We start from the raw sequence: 22,795 nt of genomic DNA, 5'->3' as shown, positions 1-22,795 counted from the left end.
TGGGTGCAGTGTGGATTAAAAAAGCAACAAAACAACTGTAAAAATGCTGGAAATGGAAGACTGTGGTGAGTTAGAAATGCAAACGACAGTGTTCAGCTGGAATTTCTGTGCAATTACAAAATGGTCCTCAACTCGTATTTAAACAATTTGCATATTTTCTCTTCAAGCACCTTGACATTGTGCTAGTATGACTCCAAAGTTTTTTTAAAAAGCAATTTTTCAAACCAGCTATTTATTTCTCAGAAAACAAAATCATCTAGCTTTCCAACTGATTAGCCTACTGGATATTTAAAAAAAAAAATCATTTAAAAACTGAGGTTTCAAATAAAGTTTTAAAATATTAGAGGAACAAATTCAAATTTAGTGATCTGGTTGCCAAAATAGATACTGCAGGATAAAGGATATTTAGGACACATAGGAAAGATAAAGGTAACTTTTTGAATAAATGCAATGTAAAGTTAAACAAAGCAGCATTGGGAAAATAATGGCAAGATGGAAAAACAGAAAGTCCTGATGTTTATTTCTTTTACATCATTTAACACTATACAGTTTAATATAACATCCCCAAAGTCCTTATTCTAAGAGGTATAATTACAGAAATAGAAAATAAACCTAAATCTGGAAAACTAATGGGAAGAGACAAGAATTCTGTGTAATTTGAATTTCTAAGATCTACTGACATTGAGAATTTAAAAATATAAAACACACCATTTTAGCAACCTAATTGACAAAATGATGGTGAACTCCACCAATGTATTGTCTAGAATTTTATTATTTACTCGTACAATTTCATTAATTTTGTTGTTATTCCTGAGATAATTCTGTTTGCAATAACATGTGGCTGAATTGCATAAACTACTGTGCAACAAGAAAGATTTCCTCAAGTTTTTTTAATGGGGGAAAAAAACCAAACACAAGTCTGACAGAAATGCAGGCAAAAGGAGAAGGTGAAAGTGAGTGCTCCATATGGCAAAAGCCAGGAACAAGCAAATGAAAGTGTATACCTGTCAGAATAGCATCCCTATGGTTTCCTGGTGGTCCAATGGATTAGTGAAAGATCCAAAAGGTATTAAGCTATTCATGAACTGAACAGTGGGAGGGGGTGGGGGGTAAATCACATAATCAAGAGCAGCAAATCTGGTATATGTGAGCAAGAAGATAATCTCCTAAAAGGGATTATGCCACAAAATAACTTGTCTGACCAGAACAAGTGTTTATAGGAGAAGCTGGTGAGTTTTCATGCAACTGTGAGCAGATCAGCTTCTTCAGCAGTTTTAAGACCTTAAAAGATCAACGGTGCATGAAATTTCACCAAAAAAATCTGCCTCAGGTGACATTTTAAAAACAATTCAAGCAAGACGTGTACTTAGATTCAAAGTACTGAACAAGAGTGGGGACATGATTCGAACACAGAAATGCAAGGCAGTGAGGTAAAGAATGCTTCAGTTTATAGCAAAAGAAAAGAAGAAAACACTTAGGGAGAGACATTATTAGTAAGTGAGGTAGGCTGGGAGAGTCAGACAAAGGGTGATAAATATCGTGGCTATAAAATTGATTAAACCAAGATAACAAACCAGGACTAAAGTTTAAAACAAAAGCACAAGGAATTTAAAAAGTATTCATTTGGATTAGCTGAGGTACAGGTAGGAAAGAAAATGCTCAGGGTAATTCAATCAATGGTATGAATTCTGAAGGTGGATATATTAACAAAAAAACCTTGAAAGTGTTAATAATTAATTGTTCTGCATTCCAAAATAAAAAAATTGTAAGAATAGTATTAAATTCAGATTTTATACAATGGGTTAAATTTTAGAAAGCAGTTCCACCAAAGGAATTTTCGTAAGGAATGTAGGTGCTAAAGTGAAGATTATATGGCTGAGGGAAATGCTGTGAGAATTTTCTTCAGCTGGGGGTGTGGGTGCTATTTGCTTACCGGGCAAAAAAAAAAGAGAATTTGCAGTTTTCAGGAATGATGATGTGTAATAGAAATACACTATTATAAGTACTCCACAATATTTCGGAGCAATCAACTTTTGACAGAACAACAGCACAGCAATTTGGAATGGCATTTTAAAAAATTAAAATGAATTGCAGTGCTGTAATACTCAACAGCTCAGGCAATATCCACGTGGGAAGAGAAACATAGTCAATATTTCAGGTCAAAGGCCCTTGGTTATTTTGATGAAGTCTTCAATCTGAAACATATTTCTCCATAAATTCAGTCTGACCTCTTGAATATTTACAGTATTTTTTTAAATTTTGGAATGGCATATGGCTTGTCACGAGAGTGTGTGACTTCCAAATACTGCACAAAAATCCTTCGATTAATCTCAATATGGTGTTGCTTTCCAACAAACTAAAATTGTCAGGAATGTGGCTAAATTTAATGTATGTGTTTCACAAATGGAATGAGTTCTCAAAAGATGGGAAACGTGAATCATGTTTCTCTAGCCGTTAGTTTCACACCACTCAAAGACACACAAGGTTCATTTATCTACGTACTTCTCTAACCATGGAATTAAAAGTCTACTTTCTTTACCATTTTCATTAATTTTTTTTCCAAGTCAACTTCTTTTGTCTCACTGCTTGTGTCACTGTGACTGATATGGTGTTAGATTTTAGCCTTTACATCTATTCATAACTCACTCCACAATAATTATCACTGCCTTTTCTGGATGTACAGGTATCTTGTACCTGTAAAAATCAAGTAAAACAGCAAAAGCGCAAGCAAACACCATTTCCTTTGGAGGTTATTGTTGTGCCACATCTGTAGCAGAAGCACTGGAGATGCCAGCAAAGGTTTTAAGGATTCTTGCCTTAGCTTTAAAGCCCTGGAGTGGAATTTCATATTATATCACAATATACCTGTAGTAATGTATACCTGTTGTACTTCCATACTGAAATTCAGTGCCAATGAAGTTAATGGAGCCAAATGTGGATACACATGGCTTTATGCATGCAAAAATGGATAAATTTCCACCTTATCACATCAATGATGCTGTACTTCTAACACTGAAAACCAAAGATTTTGGGCTAACTTGCAATAAAACCTGGTTCAAATATATATTCTAGGAAAATGGTATCAAGCCAGTAGCTATGTGTATTTCAGTAAACATATGCAGCACATGTTCTGTTCAGCAAGCATTTGCCCCTTTAAGCAGATATGGCTAACACTGAAGAACAACAACCATTAAAGACTGAATGATACAAAATACCTACCCTTTAAAATGAGCCAAATTGTATGACAGTTGTAAAAACATTTTAAAAAATGGCCAAGGCAAAAATGTATTACTGACTAGTTTAAATGTGTATCATTCAGATTAATGATTTCCAGTGTACCAAACAACGAGTTATGGCAGTGAAGTTACAAATTGTCAAATAGAAAACCACAAGCATGACCAAGCTAAAAAGTTTTTACAATTCATTGCTTTACCTCTAATTGTAAAGTGGTATCTTTCTAAGACCCTTAACCTATACATTCCAGTCGTGCATATTGAAAGCAGAGCTTGGTGTCTAGTTTCAATTGTATGTACTAGACAAATCAAATTTACAAACATAAGGAATGTTCTAAGCAACTAGAAAACCCCTTGTCCTCAGGCAGTTCTGATGAAGTTCAATTGCTTAATACCATTGCTATTTTCACGATGGTTGTCCTTACTAGGACCTTGGAGTGAGCTTCTTGGGAGTGTTGGGTCTTTTATGCTGCCACAGATGGCCATGGATGATAATTGCGTCCACACAGGCAGATAGTGATTTGGCAGGAATGCGACTAAACTGCTTGCGATCTGAGTTGTACTTGTAAAGTCCTTCGATCATTTTCCTTCCAATGTTTTTAGGTCCTATTCCTGCCAACTTAATGATTTCTTCGGTTTCAGGATTGTAGGTATAGAGTGACCGGAATTGGCAACCAGCATCCCGGAAAAGGATCAAAAAGTTATTCGCCTCAGAATTTTCCATTTCCTAAAAATGCCAACAAATATAATTGTAATAATAAATAACTGAAATCATCTTTGAAAATATTATTAAAATTCGACTGATTTTTCCTAAAAACTGCAATTGTCTTCGTACTAAATGGGATCTGACATCACAGTAAACTAATGTAAGCCTTGACTAAAATGGAACAGGTGGTGTATTTTGAAGAAATTAAATTCAAATAGAGAATTACATGGAACAGATTGAACAGAGTTAATAAAAGGCAAATTCTGAGTGAAGGAAAACATAAACAATCTTTAGCACATTCCACTCCCTGCATTTTTCATGCAACGGCGATCTTCAGTAAATTGAGTGAGCAAAGACAACTGCAAGGTGATGCACAACTTAATTCAGCTGTAAAGTATGGGTCCCAAAAGTCCCTAATTACATTTGAACTGAGAAGTTTGTGAGGCCATTTAAGAGAGCAGTTTAGAATCAAGTGTATTGTTGAAAGCCTCTTCCCCATTAGGGTAGCATATTGGATTTTTAACATTATCACTGACATTGGTTTAATTCTTTCATTTCAATTTTCTTGAATTGATGTAAAGTTAACAGAACCTGAAATAATCTCTGAATTACTATTCTAATATGTTAACCACTACACTACAGAACCTAACAGTAAGAATTACTGAAATCACTAAACTTTTTGCTTTGTAAAATAATACTCAATTTTAGCATTTACAAGGCATGAACATATATATTCCAATCTTACCGCAAGTATTTTGTTTTTCTGATTTTCATTGACTTTTCCAGCTAAACAACAGTGGGAAATTGCATTCTGAATTATATGTTTGTTAGATTTTGCACTGGGTTCTTTGTATAATTTTGGACCTGCAAACAGAAACAGTTTTGGTACAAGATTCTAAGAACAAAATCAAATGTTTATTTTGTCATGCCATGTGATAAACTTACGTACCATGATAAAAGAACTAAATCTGCTTGTCAAATATGGTTCATTTAATTATCCAATGACCACATATTAATTAAAAAAAAGTATTACTGTATTCACAATAAAATAAAAATGTTCATTTACAATTGTTTTGAGATTATTTCATGTGTAAGTACTCAATGTTCAGCATTGAAATAACTGTAAATGAACATTATTATATTTGAACATTTGAATGGATTTCCAAGTCCTGTAGAAGTACTGCACATGAAACACACCCACTGCCTACATCTTAGAGAAGAGCTAGGCAGTAGGTGTGCTTTATGTGGAATACTGCTCTTGTTCTTACAGTTAATACTTGCTGAGGCATTGGGAGAAGATGTCTACGAAGATTGGCAAGTTGCTGTCAATTATTTTAAAGACCATCTGTTCTGCAGTTATGCTCTGCTGGATATGGAATAAATTAATTCTTAAAGTGAATGAAAGCCATCCATTCAAGGCTATTTTTGTCTCAGATATTTTCAAGTTTGCATTTTGAAGCTGAATTAATCAGGTCAAAGAGACTCTCATTTCTGTTTTGTTAATAATGCAGTGACTTTGGAAGTTAGCTGGAGAATACACAACTTCCGCCTTGCCCAAGGCCAGAGTCATTTTGCAGCCACCTCAGTGAATATTTCTGATCAATGCTGATCCCACAATTTCTCTCCCTTCCAACTTGACCCACCCTGCTTCCCCATTCCACCTCCACCTCCAGGATAAGCAAGGTGCAGGATTCTGGCCATGTTCATTGAATGTAAAGGGGAAGTGCTTCAACTTTTATTTAAAAATGGAGATGGCCATCACTTGGCACCTGTGTGGAAATGTACAATATTCAATCCGGAAGGAATTTTCTCACACCAGAGAAGTCAATGAAGATAGGAGAAATAACAACAATGTTAAATATATCTCAAACTCGAGTTGTTCTTTATTCTCTTCTTTTTCAGAACTCATACCATTTGTCCATGTTTAGACCAAGGCCAACACTGGGAATTAAATTCAACTGTTTATTTTCACAGGTGCTGAGATACAGCCAAGTTAGTCCATACTTACAATCAGCAGTCCGAAATGAAGTAAAAGTGCAGAGTATAGAGTTACTGAGAAAAAGTTCAGTTCAAGCAGTGCAAGGGCATCATCATTTCACTAATGAGTTTCATTCAACAGTGTAAAATTATCCTTGATTCTGACGATGCATGTTTTTAAACACATATTTTCTGTCTGATGGGTGGGTAGGGATGGTGGGGGAGCAGAGGATGCGACCAGAATCAGATAGGTCTTTTAATATGTTGTCTACTTTGTTGAAGCAGCAGTAAAACTGGACTGACATGGCTCTGATAGAATTCAAACTAAATATGTGCTTTGGTTATTGGCAAATTGAGCTTGACTGGACAGTCAGACACATCATCTGTCACTCTGCCAACAAGCAGAGTTAATTCACAGAGCAATGATAGGCAAGAATGAATTTATCCTTTGTGCACTGGGGTGCCATGGGGAGTGTAGTGGTTAGCTCAATGCAACTTAATACCAGCGACCTCATTCCGAATCCAGCCCTGGCTCTAAGGAGTTTGTATATTGTCCACATGGGTGCTCTGGTTTTCTCCCACCCTCCAAAAAGATTGTGCAGGATTTGTAGGTTAATTAGTCTATTTGGGTGGCATGGGCTTGTGGGCTGGAAGGGTTGGTTACCTTGCTGTTTCTCAAAAAAAAACAAATACTGTCCTGTAGATGAGGAATTAGTCTGAAAATGGTTAGCTTCAATAGAACCATAGAAAACTACAGCGTAGAAACAGACCCCTTCAGCCCCTCTGAGTTGTCAATGCCGAACAATTTTTTTTGCCTAGTTCCACTGACCCGCACCCAGTCCGTAGCCCTCCATATTGCTCCCATCCATGCACCTGTCTAAATTCTTCTTAAATGTTAAAACTGAGCCAACATTCACCACCTCAGCTGACAGCTCATTCCACACTCCCACCACTATTTGTGTGAAAATGTTCCCTCTCACGTTCCCCCTAAACTTTTCCCCTTTCACTCTTAACCCATGTCCTCTGGTTTGTATCTCACCTACCCTCATATGAAAAACCTACCTACATTAACTCTGACCATCCCCCTCATAATTTTAAATACCTCTATCAAATCTCCCCTCATTCTTCTACACTCCAGGGAATAAAGTCCTAACCTGTTTAACCTTTTCCTGTAACTCAGTTCCTGAAGTCCAGGCAATATCCAAGTAAATCTTCTCTGCACTCTTTCTATCTTATTGATATCTTTCCTGTAGTTAGGTGACCAAAACTGCACACAATACTCCAAATACACATTACTCACCAATGTCTTAAACAACTTTACCATAACATACCAACTCCTTTACTAAATACTTTGATTTATGAAGGCCAATATGCCAAAAGCTCTCTTTACAACCCTATCCACCTATGCTGCCACTTTCAGGGAATTATGTATCTGTATTCCTAGGTCCCTCTGTTCTACTGCCGTCCACAGTGCCCTATTATTCACAGTGTACGTCCTTTCTTGGTTTGTCCTTCCCAAATGCAACACCTTTTAGTTGTCTGCATTAAATTTCATCTGCCATTTATCAGCCCATTTTTCCAGCTGGTCCAGATCCTTCTGCAAGCTTTTGTGACAGATTATAGATATGTTTTTGGGAAATAAATTGAGGCAGGTTTTTTTTTAGTGTAGGTCACATACAAACACTTTAAAACTGATCTTATTTAAAATACTGGAGCTCTGCTCATGCTCGACAGGCTGGCACCAAGAGCCTTTGCAATAGCTTTGGAGAGTGCCCAAGAGTCTAATGGATTGTTGTTTACTAAAAGGCAAAAGATGAAAGAATTCATCTGAGCTGCAGGCTGTCTGGAGTAGAACTTCCTGTTCTAAGAGGGGTCATATGATTTTGCAAGGAGTGAGAGTAAAACAGGTTTTGAGAGAGAGAGTGAGAGAGAGAGAGAGAGAGAGAGAGAGAGATCAGTTCTGCAGTTTTACAGCCAGCAGCAGCTGCTGCGACTGGAACAGGACAAGCTGGGAAGCTTGTGGAAAACCTCATTTGGAAGACTGATTGTGAGTACTTAGTTCAGCCTGGTTGCCTAATGTTCCTCTTGAAATAACAGATACAAAAAGGAACTCTGTAGTGACCTGAAAGAAAGAGGTTATCATCTGGAGAACCCTGATGGTGCAAGTTTCTTCAGCAAGACACTGAAGTGGCTGGTTAAAAGGAATCATTTGTGGGTGTCAAGTGAACAACAAATCTCTCTCTGAAAACCAACAAGAACCTTCCTGAGTGGAAACCATTTATCTTTCAAGCACCAAAGCCTGGTGAATTTTATAAAGGTTAAATTCTGTGCACAATATAAGAATTGCCTGCAACCAGTAAACTTGAAGGAAATGAGAAGTGAGATTGGACTGTGAATCAAAGAACCTTTCTAAACTTACACACACACTACATACATGTGCACTTAGAATTAGAGGGGGATTAAGTAAGGTTAGTTAAGTTAATAGTGATAAGATAAAGTTTGATCCTGTTTTCATGTTTGAAGATAATTAAAAGCAACTTTTGTTTAAGTAACAATTTGTCTTGGTGAATATCTATTCCAGCTGGATTTTGGGGTCCTTTGGGTTTGTAACACTTTGAAACACTTTATCGCTCTCCACAAAACCTCCAATCTTAGTGTTATCTGCAAACTCGCTGATCCAATTTATCACATTATCACCTAGATCACTGATATAGATGTCAAACAACAATGGTCACAGCACTGATCCCTGAGACACACCACTAGTTACAGGCCTCCAGTCTGAGAAGCAATCATCACTACCATTCTCTGGCTTCTCCTGCCAATTCATTGTCGAATTCCGTTCACGACTTCACCAGGAATATCTAGCGTCTAAACCTTTCTGATTAACCTCCCATGTGGGATCTTGTCAAAGGCCTTACTAAAGTTCACGTAGACAACATCCACAGACTTTCCTTTGTCAACTTTCCTGGTAACCTCCTCGAAAAACTCTACAAGAATGGTAACACAACCTATCATACACAAAGCCATGCTGACTATCCCTAATCATTTTAGGGCTATCCAAATAATTGTATATGATCTCTTAGAAGACCTTCCAACAATTTACCTATTACTGACGTTATGCTCATTGGACTGTAATTTCAAGGGTTACTTTTGGAGCCTTTTTTAAACAAAGGTACAATGTGAGCTACCCTCCAATCTTCCAGCACCTCACCCGTGGCTAAGGTCATTTTAAATGTGTAGAGCACGTCGAAAGAATCAAAGGCTTGTTGATCCAAACCAAGGCTTTTATTAACTAGAAGACTGGAGCGTATCACATGTAGGTCGACCAGTCCAGAATGACCTGGTCTGGCTAGGAGCAACCCTTTAAGAACTGCCAGTAGGCGTGGCTATGCTCTCAGCCAATCACAGTCATCCTACACTACACACTGTACATATACACATTGGTGATAGAATCTGTACTATCACAAAATGTTTCCTCAAAAACCAAGGTTTCCTATGCCTGCAAACATTTCTTTTAATCCTGTCAGGTACGTACAAACTCTGCACTCTCAAAATTTCACTTCTTGAAGGCCTTCCACTTAACGCACACATCCTTGCCTAAAAACAATTTACACCAATCCATGCATTCCAGATTATTTCCTCAAAATTAGCCTTTCTCCAATTTAGAATCAAAACCTGAGGCCCAGGCCTATCCTTCTCCATAATTAACTTGAAACAATGACATTATGATCACTGGTCCCAAAATGTTCCCCTGTACATAATTGAAATAGATGCTCTTTAGCAAATTTCCAACATGCACAACCCGTTGACTTCTAATGGTGCATGTAATTTTCAAATCATCTTTTTCCTTATCCTCTCCTCTATCTGCTCTGGCTCTCTGTTCCCCTCCCCCTGCAAATCTAGTTTAAACCCACTAGAGCAGCACAAGCAAACTATCCCACAAGGATATTAGACCCTCTCCAGTTCAAATGCAAACCATCCCATCAGAACAGGTCCCACTTCCCTGGAAGAGAGCCCAATGATCCAGAAACCTGAGGCCCTCCCTCGTGCACCATGTCTTTAGCAATGTGTTAAGCTGCATTAGGTTTGCCTGGAAGTTTCCAACATTGAACCTCTTTCTGGGGGCTCCATTGTTCTTGAACTTTGGCTTGAAGTGAAGGTTGAGCTTACAGCAAACAAGCCGGTGGTCAGTGTGGCATTCCGTGCTGGGCATGACCCTGGTGTGGAGCACATCTCGTTTGTCTCTTCCTCGCACCAGAACGTAGTCCAGGAGGTGCCAGTGTTTGGATCGGGGATGCATTCAGGTAGTCTTCAGGCTGTCTCTCTGCTGGAAAAGGGTATTAGTAATGACAAGCTGCTGTTCTGTGCAGAGTTCCAACAGGAGGTGCCCGTTGTCATTGCACTTGCCGACACCATTCTTGCCAAGGATTCCTGGCCAGGTTTCTGAGTCTTTGCCGACCCGAGCGTTGAAGTCGCCAAGGATGACAACCTTGTCGGCTGTAGGGGTACATTGGATGAGGTTGCGCAGATCAGTGTAGAACTTGTTCTTTTCTGCTGGTTCCGCCTGAAGGGTTGGAGCATAGACACTAAGGAGAGTGATGCGTCGCTTGTTTTGAAGGGGGAGTCGCATGGACATGATCCAGTCAGAGTGGCCTGTCGGGAGGTTTTCGAGTTTGGAGGTAATGGAGTTCTTGACCATGAAGCCAACATCAGATAGGCGTCGTTCAGCCTGAGGCTTGCCAGACCAGTAGAGTGTGTAGCCTGCGCTGTGTTCTTGGAGGCTGCCTACATCTGCAAGGCGAACTTCGCTGAGAGCGGCGATGTCGATGTCGAGTCTGAGGAGTTCATGTGCAAAGAGGGCAGACCGATGTTCAGGTCGGTGGCTGTCAGCCTTGTCTAGCATGGTTCTGATGTTCCAACATGCTAGCTTGAGTTTGTGTGCATCTTTTTAGTTGCCCATTCAGAGCTAGCTGTCTCCAGCGCATGATGTCCTGTTTTGCGGAAACTGCCAAAATATTTGGCCTGGAAGTTAGCCTGAAGAAAACTGAGGTCCTCCATCAGCCAGCTCCCCACCATGACCACCAGCCCCCCCCCCCATCTCCATCAGGCACACTGAACTCAAAAACGGTCAACCAGTTTACCTACCTCGGCTGCACCATTTCATCTGATGCAAGGATCGACAAAGAGATAGACACCAGACTCGCCAAGGCAAATAGTGCCTTTGGAAGACTACACAAAAGAGTCTGGAAAAACAGCCACCTGAAGAAACACACAAAGATCAGCGTGTACAGAGCCGTTGTCATACCCACACTCCCGTTTGGCTCCGAATCATGGGTCCTCTACCGGCATCACCTACGGCTCCTAGAACGCTTCCATCAGCGCTGTCTCCGTTCCATCCTCAACATTCATTGGAATGACTTCATCACCAACATCGAAGTACTTGAGCTGGCAGAGTCCGCAAGCATCGAATCCATGTTGCTGAAGACTCAACTGTGCTGGGTGGGTCACGTCTCCAGAATGGAGGACCATCGCCTTCCCAAGATCGTGTTATATGGCGAGCTCTCCACTGGCCACCGAGACAGAGGTGCACCAAAGAAGAGGTACAAGGACTGCTTAAAGAAATCTCTTGGTGCCTGCCACATTGACCACCGCCAGTGGGCTGATCTCGCCTCAAACCGTGCATCTTGGCGCCTCACAGTTCGGCGGGCACCAACCTCCTTTGAAGAAGACCGCAGAGCCCACCTCACTGACAAAAGACAAAGAAGGAAAAACCCAACACCCAACCCCAACCCACCAATTTTCCCTTGCAACCGCTGCAACTGTGTCTGCCTGTCCCGCATCGGACTTGTCAGTCACCAACGAGCCTGCAGCAGATGTGGACATACCCCTCCATAAATCTTCATCCGCGAAGCCAAGCCAAAGAAGAAAAGAAGAATAAGCTGCATTAACATCACTAGTACAAGGCATGGGCAGCAATCCAGAGATCATAACACTGGAGGTCCTGTCCTTCAACCTGGCACCTAAGTCCCTGAACTCTCCTTCCAGGACTTCCTCACATTTCCTACCCATGTCATTGGTCCCTTTTTTATACCAAGCTATCTTCCTGCTTTCCCTCACTCTTGAGAATGCTGTGAATTCGATCTGAGATATCTTGGACTCTGGCAACATACCATCTGGGATATTCGATCTCTTCCACAGAAATTCTTATCTATTCCCCTAACTATGGAATCCCCTAGTACTGCAGTTAACCTCTTTTCCTCCCTTCCCTTCTTAGCCACAGGACCAGAGTCCATGCCAGAGACCTGATCACCGTAGCTTGTGCCTGGTAGGTCATCACCCCCCAACAGTATCCAAAATGGTATACTTGTTATTGAGGGAAACGGCCACAGGGGTGCCTTGCATTGTCTGCCTGTTCTCTTTCCCTCTTCTGATTGTTACTCATCTACCCTCCTCCTGCCTCCAAGATGTGAGAGTGTCCCTGTAACTCAGTCTTGATTATGAGTCCCAACCCATAATGTTGACTGACCATTTCTACCTGTGGATGCCGCTAACCAGCCAAGTTCCTTCAGCAGTTCATTATTTGCTCACAGAGCCACTTGGCCTGGGTCACAAGCACCGAAGGTTGTCAGAGATAACTGAAGTTTCTTTGTTCAATGCATTCAGCTGTTTCTGTAAGTCCATCAGTTTTGTTGCAGTCTGGTCAATGGGATGGAGGGACCTCAGATGGCAGACTTGGCTACACTGCACTGGACTTCCTTGTGAAGACAAGGAAGAATGAAGCATTGGCAACTTTGCTGGGATGCACCATCATTTGAGATAGTTTTGTTCTTTGCTTGTCTAATTGTAAATTATGACTGGATTTGTCTGGTCAGCTAATGTTTGATCAGTTGAGCCAAGCACCCTGTCCTTTGTTGTTTATTCGGTGAAATTCTTTGGAAATTCATGTTGATAATCTGTTTACGTATTTCAATTTAAAATTTCTAAATATAAATTTAGTCAAGCAGCACAAGTCCATGCTGCTCAATTTACACACAATTAACCTATGCCCCCAGTACATTTGAACAGTGGGAGGAAACCGAAGCCCCTGGAGAAAACCCACACAGGCACAGTGAGAACATACAAACTCCTGACAGACATCGTGGGATTTGAACCCCAGTCCTGATTGCTGGCACTGTAAAAGCATTGCGCTAACCGCTATGCCAACCATGCCATTTTACTTAAAGAATGAAAATAAAATACTGCAATTGGAAAATATTACCAAGAACTGTACCCGTGTAGTCAGTCGCAGAAGCAACTGATGAAGTTGTTGAGTCATTCTCCCAGTCTTTTTCACCATTCCGATTGGTAGAACAAGCTGGCGACATAAATCCATCAACTGATTCTGTCCTGATGAAAGAAAAATCTTCAATCAGGACAACATGCTTTTTAACTATCCAACACACCATATCACAACTGGCAGATAGACTAATATGAGAGAAAATAATTCAGTGTAAGTCTATTATCCTTTATTACTTTCTCCATTGTTCAAAAACAATGATCTTCAAATATGCTGCACTATGCAGTTGTTATTTGTGGATTTTGGAGGAACACGTGGCCTCCCCTTCTGGAACATTGTGGGTTGTAGATGGTCATGTAACCTCCCTGTCTGAAACTTATTTTGAAGTCACATTTCCTGCCAATGAAGGTTGGTCTCCGGCCACCCTTTAGTGCACACCTTACCATTGGCTCATTTAAATGATTCAGTGTCATATTGGCCAGATGCCCACTCAGAACAGTATAAAACATCAATACATAGCACATTTCTGCCTCTGTGCATCTTGGTCCACGTCATGGACATCGCTCCTTTCCAGGTCACTACTATGGAAGTCACTGGAGGAGACATGGGTAAGGTGTGCACTGCACTGAGTAGAACTGGAATATATCAGTGCTTGCAGAGAGCCACACCCCCATTGGTGCAGGCAATCAGGAGTGCATTTGAAAGTCCCTGTCTGTGAAGTGTGTACCCGTAAGGGAAAGTGTGGTTGGGTAAGCAGCCACTAGTATCAGAGTTCCTTGTGCCTAATGTGCTTGCTTACACCATTATAGTTTTTAACATGTACCATATAGAGGATAGGCGGCCATTCGCATCGGCATCCAATTTGGATCCAATGTCTATATAATTATTTGCTAATAGAGTAATTAAGTAATGTTTAATGTATTCCCCTATTTGTCTCCCATGTGTTGAATAAAGTTACCTTTGATTGTAAAACTTGTGAACAGACTGGTCTCTCTGTGAACCCACTGAACTTGATTCTTTCCCAAACACAACTGGCACTGCGACCAGGATTCCAAGAGTTTCGGCTGAACACACATGGAGTCAGAGGCCTTCCCAGTGACAAATGGTGTCAAACAAGGCTGCATTCTCGCCCCGACTCTGTTCAGTATGGTATTCCCTGCCATGCTGACAGATGCCTTCCGTAACTATGAAGAAGGAATCCACGTCAGGTACAGGACTGACAGCAGGTGGTTTAACCTCAGGCACCTGCAGGCAGTTACAAAGGTGCAAGAGACTGTCATCAGAGACTTCTTGTTTGCTGATGACTGCGAACTCAACGCCAGCACAGAACAGAAGATACAGCGTGAAATGGACTGCTTCTCACAGGCCTGCGACAACTTTGGTCTCATTATCAGAACCAAAAAGACTGAAGTTATGTACCAGCCTGCCCCAGGAAAGCCAAACCAGGAGTCACGCATCACAGTGAAGGGCCAGAACCTCCAGGCAGTCGACAACTTCACCTACCTGGGCAGCATACTCTCTTGCACAGAGAACATAGATGCTGAGGTCAACAACAGGGTTGCCAAAGCCAGCACCTCCTCAGGGAGACTTTGTGAGAATGTCTGGGAGTGGAGAGGATGCAGCCTTACCACCAAGCTGAAGGTCTACTTTGCAGTGGTCCTTACCACCCTTCTTTACACCAGCGAGACCTGGAATGTCTACAGCAGACACGCCAAACAGCTCAACCACTTTCACCTGAGCTGTCTCCACAGAATCCTCCACATCAGGTGGCAGGACAAAGTCTCTAACACGGAAATCCTGGAACAAGCTGGGCTCTGCAACGTCTACACCCTTCTGCTGAAAGCCCAAGCCAGGTGGGCTGTACATGTGGTCAGAATGCCAGAAAGCTGAGCTGATTGCCCAAGCAGCTGCTGGCTGTATGGAGAACTGTGTCGGGGCAAGCACTCAGTCGGGGGGCAAAAGAAACATTACAAAGACTGCCTCAAAGCGTCCTTCAAAGACCTGGCTATCGACATCAACACATGGGAGATGCTCGCCCTTGACTCTCCAACTTTGCAGCAAGATCACCACAGGAGCCCATGGAGACGAAGTCAGGTGCATCTCTGAGGCACAACAAAAACATGCTATGCACAAGGCCTGAGCAGCATCCACTGCCACAACAGTACCCACCCATTTGTGTCCCACATGTGGGTGAGCTTTCAGGGCCCGGATTGGCTTCACCAGTCACTTCTGGACTCACAGCCACCAATCTCCCATTTGATTTTGAAGTCATGGTCATCTTTGACAATAAAGGACGAACAACAACAACTAACATGCAGGAGATTGTGTTAATGAGCGCGTGTGTGGGTGTCCTGTCAGTTGCATGGATTATTGTATACCTGCTCACCAATGGAAGGGAAAAGGAGGAGACCCTCAGCTGGTAAAGGAACTTGAGGGTTGGAATATAAAATCCCTAGGTGTATTGACGACCGTCAGGGGTTCAGCCATTTGGCAGCGTTAATGGCAAGCCACGCCATGCCAGAGGCTGGTCCCCCACAGACAAAAGATAGGACACCATATGGTCTCCCTCTTGGAGGAATCAGGGTTTCCCCAAAGCCATGAATCATTGGGGAGCACTATGGTTACTGGTATCCTTACTTGGGTGTCAGAGGGGAATCACGTCTGACTTCGGCACCCAGAAAGATAAATGGATTGAATCACTAAAGTTCTATCTTGGGTCCCTGCAGAAGGCACTAGACACTGCCAGGGCTCATAGCAGCAGCTTGGAGGCTAGGTACACTGAAGCTACCTGCCAGCTAGTCAAAGCACAGCAGCTTCAGGCAGCCTGCCGATCCGGTTGGCAGGTTGATCCAGTAAAAATTAGAACTATCATCATGCGCAGAAAAGAGAGTGACGCGTGGTCATGTGATAGGGATACGTAGCTGGACAACGATGACTTTGAGGAGGCTGAACCCAATTATGTGCACTCCCCCCCTCATCCCGCATTCCAGACACACTGCAAGAACACCCTGTCAGCCTTCCGCAATGGGGAGGTTGCCAAAAATGGAGAGCGTTCAAGTGGATGGGCTGGGGACTAGTACAAGATTGTAGTGACCCGGGAATACTCCACCAAAGAGTTGGTTAGACTGGTGAACTGATATCACCAGCGATCAATCGAGCATTTAGTCGAATAGCTACTTTGGCTGTGGGACAAAGGCCCCCCAATCTATTTGCCTCTTCCACATAGAGGCCAGAAAGCCTCTCTGGGCAATCTGTCCATGCAGTAGTCGACCAACAACTCCCTGCCGGTTCAACCTGAAGGGATCAAGGAGGGGACCACTTTGTGGGATCGGGTGGTGACTGCATGCGGTCCAGGTTCCCCACACCTACACTGTTGCTCTGGTGGTGATGCCTTGCAAGTGGGCTGACCAGGACAACCCCATTCGGGGAATGAAATACTTTTCCATTTATGGAACATTGTGGGAGGTACAGTCTGATCAGGGCTCACACTTTATGGGAGTTAAGGTACAAGGTGAGAGAGGCTGGTATCTTGTGGCTATAGCACAACCTTACCACCCACAAGCATCAGGACTAATTGAAAGAATGAATGGTCTCCTCAGGCAAAAATTGCACATGCTGACACCTGGCAGCACAGCTCACCGTGCTACAAGAAGTGGTGGACCATGTTAATTCATGCTCCACTGCATGGGGGGTGGGGTGTGGGGGGGGGGGGTCCCTGCTTTCTAGACATTTGGCACAGCAAAAGGTAGATGAAGTTGATCTTCACGATCCAGAGGAGTTCAATAAAATATGGGTACAGTAGCCACAAGATCTGCCCAGAAAGGGGGAGGTAGTTGCTCAGGGAGTGGGAAACACTCAGTGGGTTGCAGTCCTGAGAGAAATGTCCTTATTATATTTCCACACTAACAAACTCTTCAAGAAGGAATGAAGAATATTCCCACCCAAGTGCTGGGCAAAGACAACTCAACATTATGGAAAACCACCTTGCAGGACAAAGTCTACTTCAACACAACAGACAGGTGGAATTCCCCTCACTGATTTTCATAGTCTTCCAGCCATCAGCATCAGCTCATTTTAGCTGCAGGAGCTGTTGTGATGAACTATGCAAAAAACTTTTAGCAGATGGCAAGAGCTGTTGCCATGGATATATTCTCACAGGATATTCTAGCTTAACGACATTCACATCCTTTGTCATAAACCTTTTAATTACAGCCTTTGTAATGAACCTTTTTAATTAAATCCTGAGTTGTGGTATTTAATCTTCACTAATGTCTCAGCACATGCTCAGGAAATAGCAGTTTCAGCTTTTAATTATAATGTTTCAGATCATCCACTAGCAAGAAATATGGTATATTTTTTGTAACCACTCAGTAATTACAGTATCCCTCCAGTGCTCCCCAATAATAGAAACTAATTTTCATGGTGTGGGTGCTTCACCAGTTTTTATTTTAAAAACTACTAATTTAGCCAACTTTCAGTCTTGACTCCTTCTGGTTACCATTACAAACAAAGGCATACTTGGCACCTGTATTGTGACCATCTTCCTTTATAATCGCTCAGACATCATGGACTTGCCATTGTTTTGACTAGGTAAATGAAAAGTCTGTACTAAAGTAGCATTGATTTTTCACTGTTTATTAGAACTTTATGTGCTAAGAACTTTGATAAAACAATTAAACTTACTTAAAACAGAAAATAAAATGTTAATACATACAAAAGAATGGTCTGGACTGTCTTCATGTCCCTTGGTTCTAAACAGTACAAAAGCAAATTCAAATATAAAAAAATCCATTACATTATCAAAATCAAAATAAAGAATAAAAAGAAAATTCCGCACTAAAATTTTTTTTTAAACCTGATAAATCAAAACCTTTAATGCTAAGCAAGGTTAAAAAAATAGATACTTGGGATTCAAGCTGGAACCAGACAGCACACAGCATCAAAGCATCTAAGCACCCTAATTCTTTAGGTTATGATAATAATCCATAAATAGGCCACTCAATTTTTGGAAGTTAATATTTGAATCTTAGGTGGAGTATTGTCTTTCCATTTAATAAAAAATGCATGTTCAATAAAGTAAAAGATAAATTCGGATTTGAGTTGGAGTCAGTAAAACAACATCATCTTGAAATGATCTGAATAAAGGTCAAGGATCTAATTTAAGCTTGAGAATCAGAAATAAAGTTTGAAAAATTCCTTTCTAATATTTTTCTAGACTGGGGGAGGGGGGGGGGGAGTCCAGAACATGTTAATCAATGTAGCATCAAAAATTTTGCATTCGTCACAGAGAGGATTTATTTAATAAAAACAAGATAATTTAACTTTAGACGTATGAACCGTCTGGACCTTTGATAACCTTGATAAAATTATTATAGAATTATTATAGAAGGAGAAGAGAAGGAAAGAAAATTGTAAACATTTTTAATAAAAAAGAAACTATAACTTTCTTGAAAAGAATTTATAATTTCATCTTTTCTTTCTTTCCTTTTTTCTCCTCTGAGTTGGATTGTTTTGATGTTATGCTTTGATATACTATTATGAAAGACCTCAACAATGAAGACGCTGTTTACATACGGTACCGCACGGATGGCAGTCTCTTCAATCTGAGGCGCCTGCAAGCTCACACCAAGACACAAGAGAAACTTGTCCGTGAACTACTCTTTGCAGACGATGCCGCTTTAGTTGCCCATTCAGAGCCAGCTCTTCAGTGCTTGACGTCCTGTTTTGCGGAAACTGCCAAAATGTTTGGCCTGGAAGTCAGCCTGAAGAAAACTGAGGTCCTCCATCAGCCAGCTCCCCACCATGACTACCAGCCCCCCCACATCTCCATCGGGCACACAAAACTCAAAACGGTCAACCAGTTTACCTATCTCGGCTGCACCATTTCATCAGATGCAAGGATCGACAATGAGATAGACAACAGACTCGCCAAGGCAAATAGCGCCTTTGGAAGACTACACAAAAGAGTCTGGAAAAACAACCAACTGAAAAACCTCACAAAGATAAGCGTATACAGAGCCGTTGTCATACCCACACTCCTGTTCGGCTCCAAATCATGGGTCCTCTACCGGCATCACCTACGGCTCCTAGAACGCTTCCACCAGCGTTGTCTCCGCTCCATTCTCAACATTCATTGGAGCGCTTTCATCCCTAACGTCGAAGTACTCGTGATGGCAGAGGTCGACAGCATCGAGTCCACGCTGCTGAAGATCCAGCTGCGCTGGGTGGGTCACGTCTCCAGAATGGAGGACCATCGCCTTCCCAAGATCGTGTTATATGACGAGCTCTCCACTGGCCACCTTGACAGAGGTGCACCAAAGAAAAGGTACAAGGACTGCTTAAAGAAATCTCTTGGTGCCTGCCACATTGACCACCGTCAGTGGGCTGATATCGCCTCAAACCGTGCATCTTGGCGCCTCACAGTTTGGCGGGCAGCAACCTCCTTTGAAGAAGACCACAGAGCCCACCTCACTGACAAAAGGCAAAGGAGGAAAAACCCAAGACCCAACCCCAACCAACCAATTTTCCCCTGCAACCGCTGCAACCGTGTCTGCCTGTCCCGCATCGGACTTATCAGCCACAAACGAGCCTGCAGCTGACGTGGACATTTACCCCCTCCATAAATCTTCGTCCGCGAAGCCAAGCCAAAGACAAGACTATTACCAATGTGCTCTGGATTTTTGAATTGCGTTCATATTTGGGAAAAAGAACATTTTTTCCTTTTATTTTAATTATGCTGCCATTGTTTAATTATATTGTTCATACTTTAAATATTAATTAAAATATTTTAAAAAGAAAACTAAAATATCTCTCTAAGATGGTTGAAAACCCACCTGTAACCTTGGGTCGAAGACTGTTACTATGGAGACAAAGAATATGAAAACAATCTTCTTGAAAGTCATAAACTAATCTGCTTGAAAGAAATACATTTTAACTCTTAAAACCCGTTTAAAGGAAACATGAGCATGAATGGCATCCTGGTGTCAGACAACAGCCCAGTAAAACGGGATGCTCCCATGAGAATACGGATACACCCTGGATACATGCCTGCCAGCCTGTTCCCTGCCTCACCAAGGGATAACGGCAATAGGCATCTGTGCTCTGTGCTGAGAGAGAGCCCAAATGTGAAAGGAAGGCGTGGGATGCACGAGCCTAAAGAGGGTTTTGGCATCTTATGGATGACCTTGCACTGCCTTCTTACAGACATTGGTGATAAAGGTGTACAGATATACCAGCTAAGCTGGAGAAACCAGAGACGTGAGTCAGTGAACAGACAATTTTCTTTCTTCACAGCACCCTCCTCTATCAGGAACACAACGACCCTGTTTGGTCAGTGGAGCAGGTGGGGGGGGGGGGGGGGGGGGGTGGCTGGTGAGGCATTGTCATTGAGTTTTGTAACATGCCTTGTCCATCAAATGGAAGGCACTTGTGTATATATCAAACCACTTGATTTGCATAGTTTTAGACACATTTTTACAGTTTAGAAACCAGCTATTCATTGTGTCTGTAGTGACTGGCAAGTGATGTGACTACCAAGGGGTGCACTTATATGTGGATTGTGGAGGAAGACGTGGCTTCTCTGATTGGAACATCGTGGAATGCAGAGGATCACATGACCTCCCTGCCTGAAACTTATTTGGAAGTCACATCACCTGCCAATCAAAGTTAGACTCTGGCACACCTTACCGTTGGCTCATTTAAATGACTTGGTGTCATCATAGGTCAGACGCCCAACTCAGAACAGTATAAAACATCGATGCATTGCACATTTCTCTCTCTCTGCCTCTTGGTCCAAATCCGGGACATTGCTCCATGCCAGGGTGCTAATGTGGACATCGCTGGAGGAGTCATGGGTAAGGTGTGCACTGCAGTGAGTTGAACCATGATACCGTAATAGATTAGTGCCTGCAGAGGGCCACACCCCCATTGGTACAGGGAATCAGGATTGTGTTTGAAAGTCCCTGTCTGTGAAGTGTATACATGTATGGGAGAGTGTGATAGGGTAAGCAGCCACGAGTATGGGAGTCCCTTTTGCTCGATGTGCCTGCTTGTACCATTACTGTATAGTTTTTGTCTAATAGCACGTAGAGGATAGGCGGCCACTGGTATTGGAGTTCAACCTGAGTCTGATTTGAATGTCTATATCATTATTTATTAGTAGAGTAATTAAGTATCATTTGATATCTTCCCCTCTTTATCTCTCATGTGTTCAATAAAGTTACCTTTAATTGTAACACTTGTGAACAGATTTATCTCTCTGTGAACCCACCGAACCTGATGCATTCCCAAACACAACAGCAGTAAATTTTAAACAATCTCTTTAGATTACACTTATTAGGATGGGTCACAAACCATTCAAAATATTGAGACAATGTTGACTTGTTATGCAGATTGCTGATCATTTAAAATGCATTCTTAAGTAGATAATTGACCAGAATTCTGCATTCCAAAAGATTTCAACAAATCATTTCCATTTAAAGCAGAGTAATTGTTCTTATAAACAGACCCTACCAAATGATTGTTTGGAACCACATGACTAACTGCACATTTAAATGAGCAAATCTATTAACATCTGAAGAGCAAAGGGGCCTGAAACATAGTTAAGATACAAAAAGCCTGAGATTAAACTGATATGCTATCACCTACAAGGCTATGGACCAAGAGTTGGAATGTACAAATTGTTCAGAAAGGGCATGTTTGTCAAATGGTGCAAGAGAATTCAGTATTAACTTCTCAATGATTACATCTGCTTGATCTGCTTCCTAAACGTATATTTACTCAATTTTATTATTGGAGTGATATTTGGTAATAATAGGCTATTGTGGCGGTACGCCATTAGGCAGGTGAACCGCCACCGCTTGTCACGCACGTGGCAGGGCAGCCGCCAAAATGGCGCCGTCGGGGGTTTCCTCCCGACCTCGGCACCGGGCTCAGAAGCCCGCGCTTGGTGACCCACGTGACGCCCCGGTGATGTCGGGGCCCCCCAGCGCGGTTCTCAGCCAGGTTCAGGCTGGGAGTATAAGACCAGCCAGGCAGCATGCAATAAATCAGTTTTTGCTCACTGAGCTCAACCCGTCTGGTTGTGCGATCCTTCAGTTAGCAGTGTAGCCGCTGCTACGCTATCTTTGTTTGTGCGAAAGTGACATCTTGTTGTTCATTTGTATATGTAAATGTTCTTTCTTAAGTCTTCATTTCAGGAATTAGGTTATTTTTTGAAGCAGTTTCTAAACAATAAAAAATTATACCTGACTAAGTAAACTTAATTCTTTACTAAACAAAAGAAAACATGTACATAGTAATGTTAGCATACTTAAAGAGTTCTAAAAAGCATTGGACGAATAATCAAACATAGTTAAACAGCAAATCACTACTGGACAAATTATAGCTAATTTCACAGAGGTATTCAAATCTGTTCTCTGAATAGCAAAACAAACATTGTCTTAACGTTAAAGAATTGTGTCCAATATGATGATTCTTACCTGGGAGATTTTTTTCCTGAATGTACACTGTCAACATCTGTGTTCAGTGATGCCAAAGATAGACAGGATACTGCAAAATAATGAGTACCAAGATCTTATACAGGCATAAAAATGATAAACAGCA

The 22,795-nt window shown here is 41.7% G+C and overlaps 1 protein-coding gene across 4 annotated transcripts in view; it reads right to left on the bottom strand.

Moving 5' to 3' along the window:
* Positions 1-488: 488 nt before the first annotated feature.
* Positions 489-22,795, bottom strand: part of camsap2a (calmodulin regulated spectrin-associated protein family, member 2a) — a 213,574-nt gene continuing 191,267 nt past the window's right edge. Inside the window, exons 14-19 of one of the 4 annotated variants that reach the window (XM_069937939.1) lie at positions 22,672-22,741; positions 20,026-20,051; positions 17,907-17,943; positions 13,175-13,302; positions 4,685-4,803; positions 489-3,960 (exon numbers count right to left, since the gene is read on the bottom strand). In XM_069937939.1, the coding sequence (XP_069794040.1) occupies positions 3,658-3,960; positions 4,685-4,803; positions 13,175-13,302; positions 17,907-17,943; positions 20,026-20,051; positions 22,672-22,741 (683 nt within the window). In that variant the 3' untranslated portion in view covers positions 489-3,657. The remainder of the gene's footprint in view (positions 3,961-4,684; positions 4,804-13,174; positions 13,303-17,906; positions 17,944-20,025; positions 20,052-22,671; positions 22,742-22,795) is intronic. The other 3 variants (XM_069937940.1, XM_069937941.1, XM_069937942.1) reach the window with 3 other exon arrangements.

The sequence above is a fragment of the Narcine bancroftii genome, chromosome 5 (genome assembly GCF_036971445.1).
Source record: "Narcine bancroftii isolate sNarBan1 chromosome 5, sNarBan1.hap1, whole genome shotgun sequence".
In the NCBI taxonomy this organism is placed as follows: domain Eukaryota; kingdom Metazoa; phylum Chordata; class Chondrichthyes; order Torpediniformes; family Narcinidae; genus Narcine; species Narcine bancroftii.
Note: the sequence above shows the minus strand (reverse complement) of the source record. Positions and strands in the feature narration are given on the sequence as shown.